Source organism: Cyprinus carpio, chromosome B21 (assembly GCF_018340385.1).
Source record: "Cyprinus carpio isolate SPL01 chromosome B21, ASM1834038v1, whole genome shotgun sequence".
In the NCBI taxonomy this organism is placed as follows: Eukaryota; Metazoa; Chordata; class Actinopteri; order Cypriniformes; family Cyprinidae; genus Cyprinus; species Cyprinus carpio.
Window position 1 is genome coordinate 19225755 of NC_056617.1, and position 27503 is coordinate 19253257.

Here is a 27503-nt window from a genome sequence, read left to right on the forward strand (position 1 = left end):
ATCTTCTTTAAAGGTTTCCTTGTGTTTGGACTCTAAAAATAGCACATCCTTTTTTCAAGTACTAAAATAACATATTTTTTTTCAGGTTGTTAAATCATTTGTAAAATGTTACACATTTTGCCCATTTGATGTATGGTCATTTCATTAAAGAATGACAAATACTTGTATGTTTATAATATGCAAAAAAAAAAAATGTATTCTCTGGGATAAAGCCCTTGAGATGTCGTTTTCATATTACACAAGATTCCAAAAACATAACACAAAACATACAACAAAACAACACACCTTACTACAATATTAACACATAAAGTATTAAAAATTATATTTATATTATTTATATTTACCTAGCATATATATATATATATATATACATATACATATATATATATATATATATATATATATATATATATATATATAAACAAGGAAACAAACCTTTTTTGAAGTCAAAGATCATACATTTAAAGCTAAATTATTCCCGTCTGTTGAAGCCTTTTACCTAAATGCCTTTTCCCCAAGAAGTACGAAAAAAAAAAAAATTATTAGCAGAGTGCCTTAAGTGATATGAAGAAGAATAATATGCAGCTTAGTTGTTAGTGTCGGGGGAAGAGATAAAGACACAGTTGCAGAAGTAGGGTTGGGTATCGTTTTCATTTGATTAATTCTAATTCTGATTCCGATTCTTACCTATTCCCAGTTTCGATTCCAGTGTGGTTAGAAAAAAAAAAGTCAAACATTTAGATATGTATTCTGCGTCTCTTTTTGCAAAACATTTTATTGCTGCTGAATACCATGAACAAAAACCAGCTGGCTATAAAAACTAGACTCGATTAAGAGCTGTTTGTGTGCAAAATAGAGCTGCACAACTCTGGATAAATTGAGAGGAATTTAGGTTGTAGTTCTCTCACAATTCTGAAGACTGAGACGTTTATTCATGTCTTTTAATATTAATTTTATGTAGTTCCTTTTTTTTATTTTATATTACACATGACATCTATCTATCTATCTATCTATCTATCTATCTATCTATCTATCTATCTATCTATCTATCTATCTATCTATCTATCTATCTATCTATCTAATCATCTCTGTAGGAGGACTGCAGTGAGTGAACTGAATGCGATGAGGTCATTATCGGGGCGGGGCTACGCAGCATCAATCTGAGGGCGGGGCTACGCAGCATCAATCTGAGGGCGGGGTTACGCAGCATCATTCTAACAGGGGAGGGGGCGTGGCTACGCAGCATCATCCTGACAGCGGGAGGAGGGCGGGGTTACGCAGCATCATTCTGAGGGCGGGGTTACGCAGCATCATCGGAGCTTGTCGTTTTATTGTACGGCTGCTGATGCTGAGAGGTCGCGCTGAGAAATATGTAGGACCATGATTGCGGATTTGAGGTTTGGGGACCGTGACACATCGTGGCGGATTGTTTTTTAGGTAAGAATAGCGTCTTTGAGTCGCTGCTGTTTTAACTGTACGCACGCGCCGTCGCTGAGATGCGCTTCAGAGAGCCACCGGACTGACTGACAGTGTTACACAGAAAGGCTTATAGAAATGAAATTAGGGCACGCCTAGAAAGCATGCAGCACTCGGCGTTTATGGCTCGGTTCTGGTGTGATGTGTTGTTTTTGTATGGATGTGTCAATGGGAAGGGGCGAGCTCGGCCTGCGCGCGCGTCATGACGCGTGAGATTCAGTCTGCAGGCCTCGAGGAGACACTGATGCGGTGCATTACAGATTATACACTCACATACTCATAATAGCATCCAGTTCTCATCACAGAACAATCATCTGTCGAAGGCCTCGGGCAGTCTGTCACATGACCTCTGCTACACATCTCACATCTATATCCTTTGACACTACACTACAGAAAAGACGGAGAAATAGCGTGTTAATATTTGAAATGTTTAAAAATCCTCTGAGAAAGGAGCTCTGTTTTATATTGCTATTCATTCCAACTTATAAATCCTGCAGGATTGTGTACAGGATTCCTATTGGAAATCAAATCAATTATAATTTAGGAACTGTACTTATAAGAATCAAATAAGAGGGATGAAACTTAGATTCTTAGAGTTCTGTTTATCATATAATTACATCAGAACTCTACATCTGTGTCTTACTTCTGGACAGTTCAAGAAAATCTCTTTAGAAGGATGTACAAGATTTTCTTTCAATTCCATTTGATGTTCTAAATGGGCATTTTGTTCTTTTGGGAATCAGGAAAAACCTATTGAGAAGTGTGTGTTCTTAAAGGTAGACTTTTTATTTTGAGTTAGAAAAAAATAAAAATAAAAAGTCAATTTCCATTAGAAAACATTTAGGATTGGTTTCAAATGATGGCAATTATGAAAACTGTATACATACATACATATATACATATATATATATATATATATATATATATAGATATATATATATAGTACTATATAAAATGATTATTTTCTTAACAATCTGCAATATATAACTACTTTTACTCCATACATTAACCAGTCATATGTCTTAATATATTCATTTTATTACAAAAAATACAACAAGAAATCAAACAAGAAATTTTAATAGGCTATGTGTTCTGCATTTTACAGTTTTGGCTTCTATACTGTAAAATAGTATCATTTTATTATTATGGAAGCTGTTCAACATACTGAACTATTCAAAACATTGAAATAAATAACTATTAGTTATACATATTATTATTATTATTATTATTATTATTGAATACATCTTTTTTAATTTAAAGTCTAAAAGAATAACCATCCAAAGTTTAGAGTGTTGTCTGTATGATTTTGGATTAGATTTTTATTTTTTATTTTGTTGGTACAATTGACATAACCAAGATTATTTTTCCTTGCCAAATACAGGCATTATCCCAAAATATCACAAATCTATTGTACAAAAAGGAAATGACATGTGGGTCTACTAACTGCGGAGAAACTGTAATTTTATGCATTTAATTTCCATGAAATTAAATGGAAATATCTTGAGAGGTGATAGAGCACAAAAAGCTTTTCAAATCAGTGCTATATTTTCTTTTTCAGCGTGAAATGCTGTGGCTGACTGTTGATCCTTTCAGACTGAACTGCATTTTGAGTTATTACACTAGCCTCCATTTCCAACTTTCTGGAAACAGAAAGGTTAAGATTTCTTCAGTTGCAGGGCTCAAACTGAGCCATGGCTAGTGAACTCTGTGTTATTGTGTTTGTGGTGTCTGGAGCCTGGTGTCAGTGGATGTAAACGTGGGTCATGATGCCGGTGTGTGTGTGCTATAGCAGTAAACAGGCCAGAGCAGCTGGAAGAGAAACTGTCTGTAACGTCCCATTAACAGCCCAGTCCCTCCAAGAACCCTCAGCTCTTCAGTAATTAGATGCCTTTCTTTATAATATAATTTGGGCAACATTTCATGTTTCAGAGTGCAGCCTGGTTTGCACTAAGCATTTTTCTTGCCTATAAAGTGGTACACAGTTAATCACTACTTTTATCTCACATTACTAAATTTCGGTCTATTGATTTGTCACACGCAAATGTATTAGTGGCGTTTGCTAAGGCAAGCATGTAATTTACAGGGATTTTACAAACTCTACAGTACAGAAGCTTTACAGAATCGAATCAGTTAAACAAATGAAGAACAATTTAATTTTGTTTCTATTGTATTACCAGTCTTTAGCTACTCTATGTGCTGCCTCTGTTCACAATAAAATCAGAACGCATTCAATGTTAAAAATTTGCAACAAGCTCGGAAATTTAATGTAAAGAATTTTTTTTAAAGCACTGTTTGTGACCCTGCAGCACAAAAGCAGTCTTAAGTCTCTGGGGTATATTTGTAGCAATAGCCAAAAATACATTGTATGGGTCAAAATTATAGATTTCTCTTTTATGCCAAAAATCATTAGGATATTAAATAAAGAAAAGTTCATGTTCCATGAAAGATATTTGGTAAATTTCCTACTGTAAATATATCAAAACTTAATTTTTGATAAGCAATATGCATTACTAAGAACTTCATTTGAACAACTTTAAAGATGATTTTCTCAATATTTAGATTTTTTTGCTCCCTCAGATTCCAGATTTTCAAATAGTTGTATCTCAGACAAATATTGTCCTCCTAACAAACCATACATCAATGGAAAGATTATTTATTCAGCTTTCAAAAATTGACCCTTATGACTGCTTTTGTGGTTCAGGGTCACATATGAGAAATTGCAAACAGAGCCGATTCTAGAATTCTGGGGGCCTTAAGCAGACTTTTAAAAGGGGGCCCCCACTACCTACAGTTTCACCTAACCACCAATGTACAAATCCTACACTCACACCAAGTTTTAGAAAATTGTCATATTTATCTTTCATGGTATAAATATGAAGATAAACTTATGTTTCATGTTATATACAAAAAGTTGATTTTTTTGACCATTACTTATATCAAATAATGACAATAAATATATCAAAATTTAAGATTAAAAACACCTGCCAATGTATTATGAAAATTAGTATTACTTTATTATACTGCCTTGTTTAAATCCAGATTAAAATGCAGAAATATATATGTGCAAACAAACCATGCGCCACCTCCTGTCAGAGAATGAAATTGCATTTTCATTCAGCCAGTCTGCATTTTTTATTTTTTATTTTTGAAAATCAGACCGAATTTTCATGCAATGCTGTCAAGTTTAACTGGATGCTAATATAATTATAGAAATAAGCTAATATATGTTCTAAAAATTGAAACAATTGGGATAATAAGGTATCTCAAATTATTCAGGTCTTTTAATTAAAGTGCCCACCATAACAAGTTCACGACACTGTTGTAGCGTCTTCAAAGAGCTCACATAATGCTGAATTAAATCGACAAAACACAATGCATCTGTAACCATTTCAGCATCAACTTTATAAAATCCATCACTTACCCTTATCTTGCTCTCTTTCTTTACTATTATTCCCCGTCTCTGCAGCAGATTAAAAGTGACGGGCCCCTTTAACACGACGGAGAGGCGGGGCCTTGCGTCATTTATGGGGGGCCCTACACAACTTGCGTAGTGAGTGTAATATAGGGCCGAACTGCTCTGATTGCAAATATATTAATTTATAAAAAAAGAAAAAAGAAAAAAAAGCTTATTCAGGTGAATCTGTCAAGATATTTTGTTGCTGATTTGAAAAATTGGACCCATTTAAGTGCATAAACATAGTTGACAACGAAATGTAAAAGAGAAGACACAAGATACATTCCCAAATTGTAAGGACGCTGCAGTTTTAAATATTTGATACATATTTCAAATATATACAAACTTTCAGAATCTTAATCGTCAGTATGGGACATCACTGATGTGTTTATAAAAAAGACAGTGTTAGCATGCATATTTGAGCTCAAGTAGGCAGCTGTCTTGCTAATGTAATATACACAAATATATAAAGTAAAAAAAGAAATGGCAAATTGTTAATCAAAGGCAAAAACACCATAGAAACCCACATGCCTCACGGACCTCACGGTGTTGGCCCTAATGAAAATTAACCATGATTTTACTACAAAAAATAAATTAAAAAAACAAAAAAACAAAAATAAAACACACACAGTTATTGTAGTTAAAACATGGTAACCACAAATTAACCATGGTTTGGCTACACTAACTATAGTTTAAACATGGTATTTGTAATAAAAATATGGTTATCAAATCCAGTTGATCAATCCGCCAAAAAACATGGTTACAACACTTTTACTTTTGTCCCATAATTAATTTTCGTAAGGTGTTGACTGGTAAATTTGAGCTACTATCTCGTCACATTTGGAGAAATCTTTTTAGTATGATTTGGTTTGGAACTGAACTCAACTGGCAATGTGAATATTCAAAAAATATATACAGCAGCTAATGCAGTTTTATGCATCTGTTGTGATTAGTGCCGTTGATGTGTCAGATGTGTTAGCAGATTGGGTTTCACAGTAAATGACAAAAAAGGTGTTTTCCACTGGAAATATTCAGTGTGATGATAGGGTGCATGTTCTATACTTAGCACACAGAAACATTCAAAGGGATTTATGGATGCAGAAGGCTAAATCAGACCGGATGACCACAGCAGCAGCTAACTGTGCCCCACACAAATATATATTTTTAAACTTGGCACCCAGTGCCTTCAGTGTGTGCTCTTTGATTCAGTGGTTTCTGGGTTAATATGGTATTAGTGATAGTGGTTTTATAGTGTGGTACAGTATGGCATCGAGATGCTGGTTTCAGTCCTGAACTGCTTCTCTGAATAGTAGATTATTGTCTTTCATGCATGTGTACAATAATTAATGATCACAACAAGCTCTGTGCATCCTTAAAATCAGCATTATGTAGAAATTAATGAAGAACGATATTGTTAGAGTTAGAGTGCTGGGATGAACTGAGCTTCTCTGGAGCCAAAGCGCATCAGTAATCAAATGGATTTTGCTGTCGAACATGTACGGTTTAATCAAAATATCTGCCCAACATCTAATGCTGTTGACTCATAGATTCTGGCAGAGCGAAAGATTAACTGGCACAAATTACATAACCAAGATTATCATCCTCTGCCAACAAGGTAGTAGTAAGCAAATATGTATGACATCACAGAATTTTACAGTAAGTGATTATACACAGCTTATAATAATAATGCACTATCATCTCGAATAAAGCAAAATACTTCTATCCCCTCTCTCTCTCTCTCTCTCTCTCTCTCTCTCTATCTCTCTATCTCTCTCTCTCTCTCTCTCTCTCTCTCTCTGTCTCTGTCTCTCTCTCTCTCTCTCTCTCTCTCTCTCTGTCTCTCTGTCTCTGTCTATAAGGTTTATGAAGAAATCCTCACTGTTTATATTCTGTCACCCAATCTGATATTCTTCAACAGTGCTAATCATCAGAATATACAGCGGTTAAAATAAATAAGTATTGAACACGTCACTATTTTTCCCAGTAAATATATTTCTAAAGGAGCTGGTGACATGAAATTTTCAATAAATACGGTAACCTCCCATGTAATCCATACATACAAATAAAATGAATTAAGTTCTGTGTAAGAGAATGGAAAAGTATTGCACTTAATTAAGTAATTAATTTGACATTGCTATGTCAGATGCTTCATGCCGTTTTGTACCAGCAGCACATCTTATTTTGCCTTATTTTAGTAGTTTCAGGCGACTACTGTGTTTGTTGTAATGACAGCTGTATCTGGAGAGACAAGTTCACAATCTCTTAATCGCCACTATGCCTCATCATCGTCATAATCATTCACAATCTCTTAATCATCATAATGCTGTTTATGTAATGAAGGTCTTCTTGAGTTCATATGTCTGAGTGTAGCAGACGGTTGCAGTGTGCATGGCTGTGAAGCGTGGTTAAACACAATTAAAACACACTTTTTCCTTGTTCTTTTATTGCTACTAACAATGCAGTGCATTTAAATGTACCACAAGAGAATTCTGTTCACTTTTGCGCCACACTTTATTTGAAGGTACAATTCTCACTATTAACAAACCATTAAGTATGCCTTTTGGCTCAATAAACTCCTAATTTGCTGCTTATTAATAGTTAGTAAGTAGTTGTTAATTTAGGTAAATTTAGTATTAAGAGATCTAAAATATGATCATGCAGAACAAGGGTTCGTCCACACAGAGTGAGTGTTTCCATTGCACTGCGCTACTTTTAACTACCGTTAAAGAGTTTCAAGCTTTACACACAGCGCTGTTCATCAATGTCAGTTCCAAAACAGTGGACCAATCAGAAGAGCCCAGGGGCGGGGCAAGCGTGTGTGTGTGTGTGTGTGTGCGTGTGCGTGTGTCTGTGTGTGTGTGCGTGTGTCTGTGTGTGTGTGCGTGTGTCTGTGTGTGTGTGTGTGTGTGTGTGTGTGTGTGCGTGTGTGCTTTTGTGTGTGTGTGTGTGTGTGTTTGTGACATATCAGGACACAACTGTGTATAATGTCATGGGTATGTCACAGGTATTACAAGGAGAGGGTGACTTATGAGGAGATAACCCATGTCCCCATTTTTCAAAACGCTTATAAATCATACAGAATGAGTTTTTTTGAGAAAGTAAAAATGCACAAAGTTTCCTGTAAGGGGTAGGGTTGGTGTAGGGCGATAGAATATACAGTTTGTAAAGTATAAAAACCATTATGCCTATGGAATGTCCCCACTTTTCACAAAAACAAACGTGTGTGTGTGTGTGTGTGTGTGTGTGTGTGTGTGTGTGTGTGTGTGCGGGTGTCAATTACTGATCTATAATAGAGAATTGGATCCTAAAGTGTTACTGAATTGTCAAATAATGTTCTCCTAAATTTGCGTACAATCCACTACATATCTGATACGGTTTTGAAGAATTTGACATAATCACAGCTGATTTTGAAATGACACACTATTATTGTTTTCAGAGCCATAGCTTTGTAGGCACTGAATGCAACAGAGCTCACATAAAATATGTAATCATGCTCTTATATACTGTATATATATAAATAGTAAATCATATTCTGGCAATACACACCGAACCGTTTTATGTTTATATCACTCTTTCGTTGGATTAGGATCAATTTTTGCCATTGAAATAACTGGCAAATCCATCTTAATTCACCTACAGTATATGTAATAATTTATATTATTATTAAACCTAATTAATTGTTTTTATTATAGATTTTCATATCCTATGACATTGGGGGTCTGGGACTAAAAGGCAAAGTTGCAAAATAAATTATAAGACTTTCCTCAAGAGTTTCCTTCATATAACAAGAAAAACGTCTAACAACAAAAGACACATAGAGGTGGCTGAAGTCACTGCATGACAATTTAAGTTTCCAAACATGCAGAGTGAATTTTTCTTTCCCCTTACTGTAAATGGTAATGGAAATGTGGGTTTGTGTTTACTCCCCGAGGTTTTCTCACTACAAGGATAATGAGGAAAAGACGGAGCTGGAAACGTCAGTGTAACTTGAAGTGATGGATACTAAGAGTGTTTGAGGAACCTTTACATCTGACCCAATGGCAAAGAAAGGCCGCGCCAAGGGCGAGAAGCCTGAAGCGATCATCTCTGCCTTACAGGCAGCCAATGAAGAGCTCAGGTCCAAATTAACTGATATTCAAATTGAACTGCATCAAGAAAAATGCAAGGTAGGTAATGGCATGTACAGATTTACTTTCTGAAAGGCAAGGAGAAAACAAACTCTCCTGACCTTGAACTTTCATAACCTTCATAAGTGCTCATTTGATCAAAAATCCAGAAAAACAGTATTATTATTACAATTTAAAATAATGTTTTTTTTTTTTTTTTGTAAATTTTTCATATACTTTAAAACATAATTTATTTCTATGATCAAAGCTGTATTATCAGCATCATTAATCCAGTCTTCAGTGTCACATGATCTTCAGAAATCATTCTAAAATGATGATTTATTGAGTTGTGCTGCTTAATACTTTTTGGAACCTGTGATACTTTTTTCAGGATTCTTCGAAGAATGAAAAGTTAAAAAGAACAGTGTTTTGCAACTGTAAATTGATAAAAAGTGATAGTAAAGGCTTATATTATAAGAAAAGATTTCTATTTGAAAATAAATTAGAAAAAACAGGTTCCAAAAAATATTAAGCAGCACAACTGTTTCCAACATTGATAATAAATCAGCATATTAGAATGATTTCTGAAGATCATGTGACACTGAAGTAATGATGCTGAAAATTCAGCTTTGACTACATTTCAAATTGTAATAATATTTCACAGTATTACTATTTTACTGTATTTCTGATCAAATAAATGCAGCCTTGATGACCTCTTTAAAATTAAAAAAAAGTTTTAAAAAATTGTTATTTAAATTTTAATTATTTAAAACATTTGACAATTTAATAAATGGTGTTATATTATGGTTGCATATAATGTAGCATTTACTTTTGGACCACAGCCCTCTATCAAGTTTAATTTTTGGCCCTTCACAAAAAGTTTGGTTAACTCTGAGCCATTTTAGGTACTGATTTCGGGAGTGGCAAACTGAATAGTTAACCTGCTATACCACTCTTGTCCACCTAGAACAGATATTGGATAAATGCTATATTACCACAAGCCTCATTCATGAACTAATTTCTGCAGGTGACCAAGTTGGAGCGAGAAAAGGTGCAGGAAGGCAAGCGCATTCGCGAACAGGAGCAGCATCGGCATACTGCGGCGCTGACGGAGCAGCGGGCTCGCTGGCACGAGGAGAAGTTAAAGGAACTCGCAGCTCTGCGGGAATCACTGACGCGGCAGCACGAGCAGGAGTTAGCGCGTACCGCTAAGATTAAAGAAGGCGAGATCCAGCGTCTGCGGACTGCGCTCAGTGCACTTGGCAGCGGCAGCGGCGAGAAAGTGCGCACTGCGCTGACGCTCGAGGCCCGAGAGGAAGCCCGCCGCTTCTTCGACCAGGAGCGCGTCAAGCTGCTGCAGGAAATAGCGGAGCTAAAATCCTCCAAACGCCAGACGGATGAAGCACTGAATACTATGATCTTAGCCGACAAGATGAAGGCTGGTGACCTGCGCACTGAACATCAAGCGCACCAGGAGCAAATTTCCAAGATCAAGTGGGACTGTGAGCGAGATATTCGTCGACTGGTAAGCCAGCGTTTTTATTCTCCATGTGGAAATGTCAAATAATAAAGCTGTGAATTTATAACCGCTGGGGGGTTTAGGCACAACGCCCCTTAGCTGTTATAAATTCACTGTAAACCACGGCTTCTTGGGGATTATTGCTTTTATAAAACGGTTATTCCATATACGTAGTAAGGTTTCACAAGATAAAACATAGCAAATAAAGTGTTATGATATTATTAAAAACAATAGACATCCGCCAAAGAATGTAGTTCCTCAGAAAACAAAACAACAAAGTGGTTGCCGAGCAACACACAGATGTAAACAAATGTGTATGTTTGTAGAGTAATTTACAACAGCTTCGAACGCGGCTCAACCAATCAGAATCAAGGACCGGAACTCTCTGTTTTATAAAAGCAATAAGCTCCATGAAGCCGTGGTTTACAGTGAATTTATAACAGCTAAGGGACGTTGTTATGACTTGAAGCGGAGTGTCTAAAACCCCCTTAGCTGTTATAAATTCACTGTAAACCACGGCTTTACGGGGCTTATTGCTTTTATAAAACAGATATTCAATATACGTAGTACTGTTACACAGAATAAAACAGAGCAAATAAAGTGTAATGATATTAACAAAAACAGTATTCTTCCACCAAACAATGTAGTTCCTCGGAAACAGTTTCGGTTGCAACAAAGTGGTTGCCGAGCAACACATTGAAGTTAACAAAGGTATATGTTTGAAGAGTAATTTACAACATCTTCGAACACGGCTCAGCCAATCAGAATCAACGACCGGAACTATCTGTTTTATAAATTCCATTTTTTTTTTACAAGCATTATAGGTATTATATACACCTCCCTACTTATTGCCCACATAATGATGTACAATACAATTTTATTAACTGAAATAATGTTTGTATACAAATTACTAACATTTTTACCTGCATAATAATATACTGACAACCACCATAAAGTAGTTTATCCATAAATGAATATTTGCTGAAAAATGTACTGAGATGTTGGTGAGTTTGTTTCTTCACTGGAGCTTCCAATGGATGCTCTGCAGTGAATGGGTGCCGTCAGAATGAGAGCTGATAAAAACATCACAATAATCCACAAGTAATCCACAGCACTCCAGTCCATCAGTTAACTCAGAGGAGACAAAAGAAACAAATCCTTCATTAAGACGTTTTAAACTTTAAATGGTTGCTTCTGGTTAAAATACGAGTCCATAATATTGCTTCCTTCAGTGAAAAAGTCCACATTTTTGTGTTTCGAGCTGTTTTGACTTGTAAACGGTGCTTGATATGTGCAGATCTTTCTCCTGATTCAGATCAGACCACTTCACTGAGAAAGCAATATTATGAATAGAGGATTTTTACTCATATTTTTTCAGAAGCAACAGTTTTAAGTTAGAAATTAGCTTTTGTCTTCTCCAGATGTTAACTGATGGACTGGAGTGCTGTGGATCACTTGTGGATTATTGTGATGTTTTTATCAGCTGTTTGGACTCTCATTCTGACGGCACCCATTCACTGCAATGCATCCACAAAAAAAAACAAAAAACAAACAAACAAACAAAAAAAAACCTTCAAATATGAGTTGTCACACTGCAAATTGTAAGATAACTTGTTCTTTTTCACTTGCAAAAACTACATCTAACATTATTTTGCTATAAAATTACATTACTTTTTCCATTAGATCTATTATATTTTTTCACTGTATAAAAAAGATTTACATGAATTTAATGCCAGGTTTTACTGTAGTGTTTTTACTCTTTATTTTTTGCAGTATAGTAACGGTTAGGCTCTATTTGCAAAGTGCAGTATGAACTTTGTGCAGGTGGATGAGATCAAGGCGAAGGACCGGACGATCTTCTCGCTGGAGAAAGAGCTGGAAACAGCCACAGGCTTCATGCAGAAGTTGCAGCTACAGAAGGATGCACTTGATGAGCAGCTTTTTTTGGTAAAAGAGGCAGAGTGCAACCTGGGAAGCCCCAAAAGAGAGATCCCCGGCCGTGCTGGAGACGGAGCAGAGCATTGTGGGAGTCCGGTAAAGAAACTAGACGTGTTAAATCCACAGATGCACATGTTCTTGTAGTGCAGTGCAGTCTTAAACATATAGTCGACATCTCAAAAATTATATCAGCATAAATGATTGCTGTTAAAACATTTCTGTGTAAGAGTAAAATATTGAAAGGTGTTATGTCTGTTCTTGTAATGCATCATTTTAAGTTAACCCAGTTGAAGTCCTGACTTGAAGCAAGCACTCTTTCACACACACACACACACACACACACACACACACACACACACACACACACACACACACACACACACACTAATGCATTTACATGATACTCTGCCAGCTTTAAGAAAAGGCTCTAAACTCAGTTCCCAGTCTAAATGTGGGTTAATCCTGTAAGCATTTTATATTAGTGCATACATTCTCCTTTATTATGCAATGTACAGTACATGTGTGTGTGTGTGTGTGCAACAGATATATCTGGTGTTATGTGTTTTAGGACATGAGAAGGAACCAGAAACGCATGAGTGAACTCAAAGCCACCATTCGTAAGCTGGAGGACCGCAATTCAATCTTAGTGGATGAAAGAAACGAGCTGGTATGTGTGCATCGACGCTTCCTGGATACTCAGTGTTGCAGTAAAGGATAAAAAGCAATGCCAACTGTGGAATGATTTTGGGGTTTTACAGGACTATAAAATCCTCAGCATGCATCTTCTTTTATGGTGTGGTCTTGGAAACATTTCTCTTTTTATGTCTTTTGTTTATGAATAATTAACCCTGAATTGCTCCCCTCAGTTGAAGCGTGTTCGAGAAACGGAGAAACAGTGCAAGCCCTTACTGGACAAGAACAAATTATTAAATAGGAAAAATGATGAACTCAGCCATTCCCTTCAGAGGATGGAGGATAAACTTAAATCCATTACCAAGGAGAACCTGGAGATGGTGGGTTCCTCTTTATTTTCTAACATCGCTTGAAATGTAATCTGCATTGTAATGTGTGATTTAATCTAATGCATTTGTTACCGAATGCTAACAAAGCACAGAATGGCATCTCAGAGATCTTGTATTTTAAACTCACTTTTTGTATTTTAAAGTCTCTGCTGCTGTAATGCTGACAGTTAAAAAAAAATAGATGGGTGTTTTGTTTTAAGATCACATAGTGACATATTGTTTTGAAGCAATATTACATGTGCATTTAGCACTAAACACTGAGGTTATTTGAAATAAATGTTTATAACTCAGTGCTGCAATTTAAATATATTTGAATATGAAATCACAATTTCTCAGATGGATAGGAAACACTGTACTGAGTAAGAAATTCACAAATAATTAATTGGGTGCATGGCACAATTCCCCATCTTGCAGACTCCTTCTTAGCAGTAAAGTACCACAATCTAGCGAACTAGCTGCACTGTTTCATATCAGGCACCTGGATCGGTTCTTAAAGGAATAGTTCCCCCAAAAATGACTATAAACTGAACATTTACTCCCTTCAGATCATCCAAGATTAGGATGAGTTTGTTTCTTCATCAGATTTGGATAAATGTAGCATTGCATCAGTGTCTCAGCAATGGATCCTCTGCAGTGAATGGGTGCCGTCAGAATGAGAGTCCAAACAGTTGATAAAAACATCACAATAATCCACATTACTTGTTGTAATGTTTTATCAGCTCTCATTCTGACGGCACCCATTCACTGCAGAGCATCCATTGCTGAGACACTGATGCAGTGCTACATTTCTCCAAATCTGATGAAGAAACAAACTCATCTACATATTGGATAATCTAAGAAGAAGTAAATATTTTCTTGTGAACTATTCGTTTGAATTCATGAAAGGGTGACGACATGCATTGGATAAGTACACTGCTGGCATGATCACTACAAAATGCATAGAAACATTTCTTGTAAATGGATCCTCACTTTGTTTTTCAAAGTTAAAAAGGTTTTTGCAATACATTTTAGAAGAGAAAGTGCTATTTCAGTTTTTTAGGTTTAATTCAATATATTACTTGCAATTTCTTTGTGATTATTTATGAAATTCACTAGCAATTTCTGAGTGAAAATTGTTTCTACACCAGTTTTTTTTTCTCAGTGCTGTTGTATTTGTACTGTTTTGTTGTATTCAGAAGGAAAAGATTACCTCCCATCCTCCACTGAAGAAACTCAAGTCTCTGAATGATCTGGATCAGGCCACCGACGATCAAGAGATTGAGTTCCTCAAGCTGCAGGTCCTCGAGCAGCAGAGCATGATCGATGAGCTGACACGAGTGAGTACTTCTCAAAAACATGAGCCAGGAGTCACAGCAGTGAGCACCAAACACCCATCTATCCTCTCTTCCTCATGCATGTTTCAGGATAGAGAAAAACTCTTGAGAAAGAAGAGGCATAAACGAAGCAGACCTATAAAGGTGAGTGTGTGATTTTCTCAGCTAGCTATGTTGCCATGCAAAGTTGGGAAAAATCGAAAACATTTGCAAATAGAGCACAGTTTCCATCCCATGTGTTCAAGAAAACCAAATCTTCACTTTCTGGAAAACTGGCACAAAATATCAGTAAGTTGCTGCGAATGGAGAAGCCAGTCCCATTTTTTTTCCTGCAACCAGTGACCCAAAATTTACCTGGAATTGTTCTTGTTATTCTCGTGCGCAGAGGCATATCGTTGTAGACACGTTCTATGGGTATGATGAAGAGTCTATGGATTCGGAAACTTCCTCGGTGGCTTCCCTGCGCATGGACCGAACCCCGGCTACACCAGACGAAGATTTAGACGAGGTGACCATTTAGGAAGATGGACTTTCTCAGTCAGGATCCCTGTGTTTTATGCTGTTCGTGTTTGTTATTTCTCATAGACCTTTTTTATTCTTAAAGAGTTTGGCGGCTGAAGAGTCTGAATTGCGCTTTAAGCATTTGACACGGGAATATCAGGCTCTTCAGAGAGCTTATGCCATCCTACAGGAGCAGAAAGGAGGGGTGCTGGACGCTGAAATGGAGGCTAAGGTATTCCTTAAATACTGTCTGTGCACTACTGCTTATCCCTGAACATTACAGAAATGAGGTGCAAGACTCTCTTTTTTGGCCAGATTTATTAACTCTTTCAAAAATGCAATTCATGCATATCATAGGAATGCACCTTTTTATATGATTACAATGTTTTTTAACTCTGAATGAAACTTTATTTTGATATTTAAATGTTAGGGTGGTACAACTGTCCTGATGAATAAACTGTAATTTAAAAAAAAAAAAAAATATGCATGGTTTGTTTTTGTTTTAAATTAAACAAAAACTAAAAGTTAAAAGAAAACAGAATATATATATATATATATGTTAGCTTTCATAAGCTGAAGTACTAAAATAAATAATAATAATAATAAATACTGTATAGACATTTTAAAAAAAGCTAAAATGACAAAACACACAACAAAATACTAAAACTTTAAAGTAATTTTAAGTGACAAATTATACAAATAAAAATTAATTCAAAATATTAACAAAAATATATTGATGATATTAAAATAATACTGATCTTAATTAAAATGGTGAAATTCTTGAAAAAGAAAACCTTTTTAAGTAGTTTAGCATGATCTTTAATTATAATTCCTTAGAAAAATAAGCACTGAAGCAGTCAGAATTACAAAATTATAAATATTTGAAAACCTTTTGTCAGACAGTTCTAAATCATGTGCAAACAACATATTAAAATACAGTATGTATACAGTTGGTCATATAGAAGACTCCTCAATAAGTCTGATGAACTAGGGTTCCAACAAGGACCTGGTGCCATTTATATTATATATACAGATACAGAATATATACAGCTTGTTTGAAAACTAAATGCAAATCCCAACAATTTCAGAAACACAATTCTCACAATTAACTAGCATGAAAATTACTTGCATATGGGCTGTTTACAATTACTTATAAAGCACACATTAATATCTTATTCTGCATAATTATATTTTAGATCCCTTAATCCACCCCATACCTAAACTAACAACTACCTTGCTAACTATTAATAAACAGCAAATTAGAAGTTTATTGAGGCACAAGTCAGTTAATAGTGACAATTGGACCTCAAACTAAAGTGTGACCAACGTTTCATATGCATCTCGCTCTCAAAATGTCCACAAACATAAGCTTCTGAAGTTCAACACTGTTATGTTTGATAGTTTTGTTATCTTTGCAGGGTCATGAGCAGCTCCAGGCAGACGCTCAAAGGTATAAAGCTAAAATCGAAGACCTGGAAAAGGAGCTCGCTTTAAAAGGACAGGTAAACGTCTTTTACTACTATTGATATTAGTGCATGCAAAATGTATATCCACAGCACGCTCAGAGTGTTTCTGCATGCTTACAGACATTTACTGTATAAAGCACATGGTTTGCTCTCTTCCTCACAGGACTCCAGATGGGTGGAAGAGAAGCAGCTGTTCCTCAGGCGCAATCAGGAGCTGCTGGAGAAGGTGAGGGAAAGTGTTACTTTTGAAAGTAATGCATTACAATATTGCGTTACCCCCTAAAAAAAGTAACAAATTATGTTACTTAGTTTCTTTTTATGGGAAGTAATGCATTCTCATCTGGGGCAAGTTTAGATTTAGAAACAATAGTGTAAGTATGTCAAAGGCATTAAGTTGTCCGCAATTTACAAAAGTGATTTTATGTCCATAGAAAGCACATTAAATGTAAGTAAAGTTTTACATTTAAGGTGTCAAAATTTTTTTGGAGAATAAAATGTCAAAATTTGGTTGAAATAATGCTACATTGTCGTTCAGTGTAACACTATAAACAACATGCTTATTCTGACCCATACATATTACAATATATAAAAGGATAAGGGAGCATATTAAATTTGATTGTGTTTTAAAAAAACTCTTACTGACAACTGGGCAAAACCTAGGATAGTGGCAATTTTTTTTACATGTAAAATTACAATTAATTAGTATTTGGGGTGAAAGTAATTAGTCTTTTAATATGTCATAAATTGATTTTTGTTGTAAATATGCCTGACAAGATTGTTACACTGAATGACATTTTAGTGTGTGTCTTCTGTAAATCAGGAAAAAATTTATGATATTTATTTTTTGCTCAGAAAAACAAAAACAGAATTGTAAATAAATTACATTAAATTTAAAATAGTAAATACATTTTTTTTTTTTTTTTTGGTGTATAGTGGCAACAACAATTTAAAGCAGTATTTGCACATTGTTTTTATGCTTAAACCCTTTTTCCTCTTTGACCCAAGTATACATTTTGTTACAGTGCATGCAGGTACTTGTAGGTACAATGTAATAACTTATGTTCAAATAAATACACTGTATCACATTTTTTTCTATGTACACTATTGGTAAAAATTAAAATTTTATTAATGTTTTTTAAGAAGTGTCTTCTGCCTACCAATGCTGTATTTATTGGATTAAAAATACAGTACAAACATTAATAATGCAAAAATATTTTTACAATTTAAAATACCTGTTTCTATATCAATATGTAGTAAAATATAATTTATTCTTGGGTTCAAAGCTGTATTTTCAGCATCATTACTCCATCTTCAGTGTCACATGATCTTCAGAAATCATTCTAAAATGCTGATATTCTCAAGAAATATATAAAACAATTATCAGAAATAAAAACAGTTGTGCTGCTTCATATTTTTGTGGAAACCGTGATACAATGTCATCCAATAGTTTAATAATGTTACAAAAGATTTGTTTCTCATAAAAGCTGTTCTTTTGTACTTTCTGTTCTTCAAAGAATCCTGAAAACATGCATCAGTTTCCACAACAATTCTGAAGGAGCTAAACTGTTTTCAATATTGATAATAATCAGAAATGTTTCTTGAGCAGCAAATCAGCATATTAGAATGATTTCTGAAGGAACGTGTGAGTAACGGCTGTTAATTGCAGGCAGGTTCGTAGGACAAAACAAGCAGCAGCAGCGAAAGTCTTTTATAAACTCTGTCATTTCTTCTGATGTTTCTTTGCTAGGTTGAAAAGCTGGAGAATGAAAACGGAAAGCTGCAGCAGGAACTACAGGACTCTAAAGATCAGAATGAACTCCTGGAGTTTCGCATACTTGAGCTCGAGGTATGCAGAATAATAATGTAAAAAGTAATTGATCTCGCAATTCTGAAGAATATTTTTTGAGAGGAATTACAAGATGTAAACTAGCAAAGTCAGAATTCTGAGTAAAAAAAGTTAGAATTCTGTTTATATCACAATTCTAAGTTTTTATCTTGTAATTCTGGCATTTTTCTCTAAATTCTGAGTTTACGGTCTTTCATGGAGTAAAAAAAAAGAACATTAATTGCAACTTTTATGCCTTTTATTTTCAGAATTGCAAAGTCTGAATTGTGATATATAAACTCGGAATTACAAGAAAAAAGTCTAAATTTTGAGATACAAAGAAGAGCCAATAACAAGTCATTATTTTACATGATGATTTATCTCTTAAAATGTTAACGAGTTTATATGTCATCATCATCGAGTTATAAATATGCACATATTAAGTAGATTAAGAAGTTGACCCATAAACTAAGGCTAGGTTGTGCAAAGCTGGTGCAACCGGCCACAAATCTGATTTGCCCAAGAAGACCCAATGAAATATACAGTACAGGGATGTCACTGCTTGTTTTTGGCATGGTGTCTTATTAAATGTATGTCCTTGAGGCTAGTTTTCTACAAGAAATCATTCAGCATAAAGTTTACTGCCAGTAAAGCACACATGTGCACATTCTCTCTTTGTCTGTGATTCTCAGATGGAGGCATCCGTCTAGCGGTGGAAGTACAGATATATATAAGGAAGCAGCCTGCTTTAATGAAATAGTTTCTTGAAGACAGTAAACAAATGTGTGTGTGTAAAGTGTGTTTGATGTGATCCGTCAGGAGCGTGAGAGGAGATCGCCTCCGTTTAACCTTCAAATCCATCCGTTCTCTGAGGGAGTGAGCGCGCTGCAGATCTACTGTATAAAGGAGGGCGTGAAGGTAAATATGAAATCATGATCTGGCACTTGCTTTCGGTTAAGAGTGAGCACTGGTGACCCAGATCTGCTCTCAACAGGACGTGTGTATACCAGACCTCATCAAGCTGCTGGATATACTCGGGGATAACGGGGTACGTCACAGACATCTGTAATAATCTAGTGTTTAGTGTTTAATCTTAATAATGCAAACCTGAGACTCGATGCTTTTAACGCAGAACCTGAGGAATGAGGAGCAGGTGGCCATCATTCAAGCCAGTACTGTGCTGTCGCTCGCTGAGAAGGTACGGGGCTGCCTCAAGTTATATACTGTATGATATATTACAGGATGCTCCACTGATATTGGCACCCTTGTTAAAAATGAGCAAAGGCTCTTGTGAAAAAAATGCACAGAAATACTAACCTTTCATTGAAGTAAAGTTCTAAAAGGTTAGAATTTTGTGCATTTTTTTGAATGAAAGATCAAAAGGAGAAGCAATGCGGATTTATTTTCACAGCCGGCTTTGCTAATATTTACCGAGGGTGCCAATATTATTGGAGGGCGCTGTATTAGATATGCATTATTTTAAATAATGTCTGAATCATTACTAGTGTTGTAGTCTTGTTTTCAAGACATTATTATGTGTTATCGTATTTTGTTGTTTTCATATGCACAGACGGGTGACAAATGTATCAAATATGATACAGCATGCATTTTAGGAAAGTTTATTTGTTAATTGCATTAGGCCTGTGTGTTTTGCCCCCCACGTTAAAAGCTGTAGCTGTCATAATATATCATCTTAGTAAGACAAATTATTGGGAGATAAAGAGTGAAAACTGATAGTATTATGCATTTTATGTCAATTTTATGTTATACTCTTATTTTTAAAAAAATGTTGATTTACATCATTTTTTTAAGGTCTCATTATTGATTGCATGTCTCTGTCTGAATTTCATGTCAAGGCTAGTCAAGACACAACTGTGGTGATATCATTAAATTGCCAATGCATTGCAAATGAACTAATTTACTAATGTCTTTTACAGAAGAATTGAATTTATTTTGCATCGTTGAATCGCAATTTTCTTGTCAAACACTGTAAAACTGATTTGAAACCATCTGTATTCAAATGCAATCAGTAACTTGTTTCTTTTTGTGTCAGTAACTATTTTCTTTAGCTTCAGATGCACTCAGTAACTTATTTCTTTTGATGCTGTTGTGCCGGGTCAGAAATTAAGGGTGGATTGTATAAAAAATGTCACCAAAATGAATACAGTTGCCCAAAAAATACAAGCTATTGGTCCAAAAACGTACTTTGCATGAGATGTTGTTTTTATGTTATAACATTTGATATAATTAAGCAATATCATCAGAGCAAGAGAAAACAAGCTTGATTGCAAACATGATATTGGTTTATCTTACACTCAATAAACGCTCAATGAAAAAGTTAATATTACGTGACTTACATTTTAAAGAGTTTAAGCACAAGTTTTTGCAGTTTGACCGATGACAATAGTTCTAAACAAACCCATAGCAGATTGTTTCCAAGCAACACGCATCAGTGATTCATTAGTGAATGAATCAACCAATGAATCTGTTGAAAAAATGATTCATTTTGAGTGTATTATTTAAAACATTAATCTCATGGCATTATCTCTGCAGTTGTATAGGTAGCATAAATGACTTGGTATAATTTATCAAGGTATTTTTTTGGTCAGTATGGATCTTTCAGATGAATCTGAAGAGTGCTTTCTGGTTTTCGTCTTCACCCTGTCTTGGTCTTGTCTTGGTCTCAGTTTAGGTGGTCTCTTGACTGCAACACTAGTCACAGTACTAATACATACTATATTTCCTTCACCCACTTTCCTCACTCTGTTAGTGATTATGTGATGTAGACAGATGTTTGTCATAACCAGCATGTGTGTGGTGATTTAGTGGATCCAGCAGATTGAAGGCACAGAAGCAGCTCTGCATCAGAAGATGATGGACCTGGAGCTCGAGATGGTACCAAGTCCTGTCTTTACACATTATTTGTACACTAGCCAACACATTTTAGAATCATTTTGTGCTTATTTAATTGCAACAAAGCCTTAAAGAAAACACTTATATTTAAACATTTTTCAAAAATGCATTTGCCAGACACATGTCACCTGCTTTTCCCAGAAATCTTTTGGAAAAATGTACACTTCCGTTCAAAAGTTTGGGGTCAGTGCATTGTTTTTTTCTGGTGATCTGCAGGAGATGTTCTGCAAACAGAAGGGTTATCTGGAGGAAGAGCTGGACTACAGGAAGCAGGCGCTGGATCAGGCCTATATGGTAAAAAAAAACTATTTTCTGCTTTTTATGAACTTCAGCTGAGATGTTCTTTTTTTAGAATATGGCATGTTTTATCTTGACTCTGTTATTTTCGAGCCAAAGTAGAAAGATCTTCCAATGGTGTAGTGTTTCTATTGCTTTTGTTTGAACTTTTAATTTGGTAGACCGCTTGATTTTCATTACAGAGGCAAGACTAGTCTGTCTTTCTGAACTTCACATGAACCAGTTCATTTTTAAACAGTAGGCATCAATTTGCGCTTCGATTTTCGTGTGCTTCCGAAAGTATTTTGGCAATAAATTTTCTCTTAACCGTGAACCGGACTAACAATTTGATTTGGAATAAAAATGTGTGTGTGTGTGTGTGTGTGTGTGTAACAGCAAATCCAGGAGCTGGAGGCGACTCTGTACAACGCACTGCAGCAGGATAAAGTCATCAAATACGGAGAACCTCTGGACGAGCTGCAGAAGGACGAGTTACGCACAGCTGTGGAGAAACTGCGCAGACAGATGCTGCGGAAGAGCCGAGAGTATGACTGTCAGGTGCTGCAGGAGAGGATGGAGCTGCTCCATCAGGCCCATCAGGTGCCTTCACGTCATATCTTTATGCATGTAGTATGTGTTTCATGTAACCAAACATAAAGCATTAATAAAAGAGAAGAGAGTTTGTCTTTTATGTTTCATATTCCCAAGGAGACGATGGAAGAATTTTAAAAGTAATATTATTATTTAGATTTTTTTATTTAATGTTAAGATGGGCAATGTTGGGGAAAGTTACTTTTAAAAGTAATGCATTACAATATTGCGTTACTCTCTAAAAATGTAACTAATTACTAAAGTAATGCATTGTTACTCTTGCTTTTTCTCATCTGGGCTGGGCTTGCTTATTTGTTTTTAATATACTAAGTTTTCAAAATATACTCAGATATTTTCTTGTAAACAAAAATATTATGTTACTTTACTATTTACTTGGAAAAAGTAATCTGGTAATGCAACTCACATTACTTGTAATGCATTTCCCCCAACACTGAAAACATGCTTTTGAGGAACATTTATTTGTTCATCTCTCAATCATCATTGTATTTCATTACATTATATATTTTGCCCCCACATTAAAAGCTGTAGATCTTAAAAATAAGCATTATGTATCATCTTACTAAGACATATTATTGGAAGATAAAGAGTGAAAACTGATATTTGTATACATTTTATGTAAATGTTGTTTTATATATATATATATATATACTTATATATATATATATATATATATATATATATATAAATCATTGATTTACATTACAAGCTATCAGTATTTAATCTTACTTTTGGCTGTATAAATTAAAATATCTGCACCAAATTGCATATTTTTGCTCAGTTCAGGCCTCTGAATTGTTATATTTAGCTAAAACTAAAACCATAAAAACCTTACTTGGAATAAAAATAAATGTTAACTTAATAATAAAATTAAAATATAATAATAATAATAATAATAAACGACTAAAACTTTAACCTGAAATAAGAAAGTATAAAAAATAAAATCTAATTAAAAATATTAACAAAAATTATCAAATTCAAATCTTTGTACCTTCTGGAGTTTGAGCTTGATATCTCTGTGTCATACAGTGAGCCAAAAAAGCCTGATGTATCAAATATATGATATAACATAAGACACATACTATTTAAATGACACATTTCTATGATATTTACTGTATGTTCATCTTCTGGGGATTTAACTGGTGGTCTTAGACTGTATTTATGAATGAGATTTTATATTAATAAGTGCTGTAATTGTACTGTACCGTAATCAATGGTTTCAGCTTTCTCAAACCTGTATGCAGCAATTACATAATAAACAATAAATCTGTGACGTGTGTTTCTCTCAATGCAGAGGATCAGAGACCTGGAGGACAAGACTGACATTCAGAAGAGACAGATTAAAGATCTAGAGGAGAAGGTAAGACCGATTATATCTTAACTGCTGTCGGCCAAATGATTTACATTCTTCTTGAAAATGTTTCCTTAACGTCTCCATTTTTTGTTCTGATATGGATGTCGAGCATTTTCCTATGTCCTGCCTGCAACCATAATTAATACATTTCTCTAATCTTTCTTTCAGTTTTTATTTCTCTTTCTATTCTTCTCTCTTGCCTTCATTCTTTGGCCTTGATGTCTGTGACATCTCCTGCGGAGGTGAGTGAAGGATCTTTTCTGCTTCCTTCTTTACTTTCTGATCTCGTGCTGAGAAGTGTTTCGAGGAAAATGTCATAATCTGTTCCGAAAGGTACAGTTTAGAGCTTGACTTAGACTTAACTATTGTTTCAGGGGTTTATGAGTCACTACATGGTGTAATGATAATATGATTATAGTGATGAGAACATAAAAGCACATACAAGCTTTACATGAATCATGACGTTTATTGTGTTATTGAAAGAGAACTACTGCAGTTTGCCAAAAATGTGCTCCCCTTCAGGCCATTCAAGATTAGGATGAATTTGTTTCTTCATCAGATTTGTAGAAATGTAGCATTGCATCAGTGTCTCAGCAATGGATGCTCTGCAGTGAATGGGTGCCGTCAGAATGAGAGCTGATAAAAACATCACAATAATAATCCACAGCACTCCAGTCCATCAGTTAACATCTGGAGAAGACTCAAAATCGCGTGTTTGTCAGAAACAAATCCATCAAGGCATTTTTAACTTTAAACCATTGCTTCCAGCTAAATTACGAGTCCATAATCCAAAATAACACTTCCTCCAGTGAAAAAAATGCATGTCCTGTTTTTCTTTCACAGCAAAATCCAGCCACATATTTGTTTCGAGCTGTTTAAATGGTGCTTGATCTGTGCAGATTTCTCTCCTGATTCAGACCAAAGCACTTTTTCACTGGAGGAAGTGTTATTATGGATCATGGACTCGTATTTTAACTGGAGGCAATGGTTTAAAATTAAAAATGCCTTGATGGATTTGTTTCTTACAAACACGCGGCTTTGAGTCTTCTCCAGATGTTAACTGATGGACTGGAGTGCTGTGGATTACTTGTGGATTATTATTGTGATGTTTTTATCAGCTGTTTGGACTCTCATTCTGACGGCACCCATTCACTGCAGGGCATCCATTGCTGAGCAAGTGCTCCAAATGTTTCCATGAAAATACAAACTGGTCTGAAGTTGAGTACATTTTCAGCAAATTCTCAGTTTTGTGTGAACTATTCCTTAAAAATGCACATCTGATCTCAGGCTTTGTCTCTTTTGTCATACACAGGATCTGAAGCAACCTGGAGCTGTCGCATGCAACTGCAGTCATCCGGTTGTATTGACTCAAGGGTGTATTAATGGCTGTTTTGTTTTGCTTGTGTGGAATTGGGAAATTCAGAGTTAGTGATTATGGACTTCATTGGATTCAACCTCTGTGGAGGACCAGGACAGAACGCTTGAAATCACACTTACAGATCAAAACAAGTGTGACAAAACATAATCATCAACCCAACTAGAGGATTATAAATTATCTCTGCCATGCAGGGACCCGTCATGACCACGTCTTCACTGCATCTACTGTGACTGCTACCAACCAGAACCCACAGACCTGTTTCTTTCTCACTCTGTCTGTCTGTCTGTCTGTCTCTCCTCCAACACACACTTTGGGAAATTCGAAGCGAAATGGACGTCTTTGCGGACACACATCGTCTCACAGGAGCCTATGGTTGCTGACTCAGGGCCTGTTAGTGAGGTGACTGTCGCATCTCTGTTATCAGGACCCCTTAGGAGAGGCGTCTTCCTCACTGCCTGAACACAGAAAGGACAAAGGGACAGATTGAGAGAGAAAGCGAGACCATCCACTACAAACCATCCACACTAGCAGTTTTTGTTTACCCCTAGGAAGTTGAGTAGACTACTGCAACCTGAAAACTAATTCTGCGCAGCCTTGTTTTTAAAATTATTCCTCGTATTGGGCCTCATTCCTCCATCACAAGCACAATTTCTTAAATCAGTCCAAAAGGTTTACGCAAAAAACTATTTATGCAACTAAAACCATTTTTTTACCTGACACACGTTACAGTTTACGAAAGTCGCGATAAAACGGAAGTAGCGATAGAAATTTTCTTCTGTATTGTGACGTACATCTGAGTGTAACAGATTATAGAAAATAAACAATGTACTTGGTTTTATACATGCGTTGTTGATTGGATTTTGACTTGAGGGCATTGCACTTGAATAAATGAGATTACAATAGATTTGTAAAAAAATGAACGGGATTTAAACTGATTATATGATTGGAGAATTTCTGTATACACTAACAAAGAGAGGTTTAATGATTGACTTAAAGATCCTACTACAACTTTTTAATTAAAAATTGCAATGTAAAAAAAAAAAAAAAAAAAAATGAGAACATACATATAGAAGCTTGTTTCCGCCAATGGATAAAAAAAGCTAACTGCGACCTTTAATCTCACAGTTCTGACTTTTTTTCTCACAACTGCGTGATATAAACATGCAATTCTGACTTTTTTTCTCAGAATTTTTCGCTATAGTGAGAAAAATCTCAGAATTGCGAGACAAGCTGAGAATTGAAAGAAAAAAAGTCAGAATTGTAAGTTTATATCTCATAGTTCTGACTTCATAACATGGAACTGTGAGTTATAAGAATTATAATATAATACAAATCAGAAATGATGAACTCGTTGACAACTGTAAGAAACTATTTATTTTTCTCTTTTTCCTTTTTTTTACTTCGTAACTCGTAATTGCGAGTTTATATCGAAATTCTGAGAAAAGAAGTTTATCTTGCAATTCTGACTGTTTTGTTGCAAACCGTTTTTTTTTTACGCAATTCTGACTTTATTTCTCACAATTGTATGTTGATATTACGCAATTCTGCGAAAGCCTAAATTGTGAGATTAAAAAGTGGCAATTACTTTTTAAAAAAAAAAATAGGTCTAAACTGGCTTCCATATGCACGAATGAATCAAGATAAGATAAAATAACGTGCATTTACAAAATAAATCGAGTGAATTTTTATTGCTTAAACTGGTTCTTATTTAAATTATAGTACCACATGACCGTTTAAAATTTAGTTTTGCATAAACTGTCGCACCATGCACATTTATGCAAGTAAAACCATGAAAGTTAAACTGTTCTTGTGTAAATTGTTGAAATACGTATCATATGCAACAGAACATATTTATTCTTAAATGTTGAACCATGTGAGAGTTTATGTGGATGAAACCATTCTTTAGTAAACAGTCAAGAAGAACATAAGAACGGTTTTATAGATAAATTTCACAATTCTGCTTGTGGTTCACGAATGAGGCCCGTTGTCCAATAATATTCCCTGTCTATGATGATCAGCAGTACCTCTTTCTGACTGCAGTGTAATATATATGTTTGTTGATATGTACATGTGTCTCTATTTCCTCTGATGTGAATATACTTCTCTCCCTGCAGCTTGAGCAGTAGAGTCACTTTGAAGTTTCGAATTTATTCATGACTATAAATTGCGACTTGAATTGTGGTGATGGCTGCAGATGAAAATGTTTCCGCCTTCCTCGACTGTCCCTGTATTTACTCACCTCTTCCCTGAGCCTCGTTCTTTTCTACTCTTTCAAATGAACAGCTGTAGCATACCAGCAGTACTTTCACTAACTGGTTTGTACTGAATGATCTTTCTAACTCCCTTTAACTGG

At 35.3% G+C, this 27503-nt stretch overlaps 1 protein-coding gene across 1 annotated transcript; it reads left to right on the forward strand.

Annotated features, from left to right (window-relative positions):
- The first annotated feature begins 1280 nt into the window (after positions 1-1280).
- Positions 1281-26276, forward strand: LOC109045450 (janus kinase and microtubule-interacting protein 2-like). Its single transcript, XM_042747876.1, has 22 exons — positions 1281-1437; positions 8862-9096; positions 10064-10561; positions 12380-12589; positions 13062-13160; positions 13360-13506; positions 14691-14831; positions 14919-14972; positions 15214-15336; positions 15433-15561; positions 16748-16831; positions 16959-17021; positions 18543-18641; positions 19440-19538; positions 19615-19668; positions 19753-19818; positions 21447-21515; positions 21750-21827; positions 22206-22409; positions 23713-23778; positions 23941-24014; positions 25085-26276. Exons 2-21 carry the CDS (start codon positions 8968-8970, stop codon positions 23989-23991), a joined length of 2463 nt encoding a protein of 820 aa, XP_042603810.1. The 5' UTR covers positions 1281-1437; positions 8862-8967; the 3' UTR covers positions 23992-24014; positions 25085-26276.
- The last annotated feature ends 1227 nt before the right edge of the window (positions 26277-27503 follow it).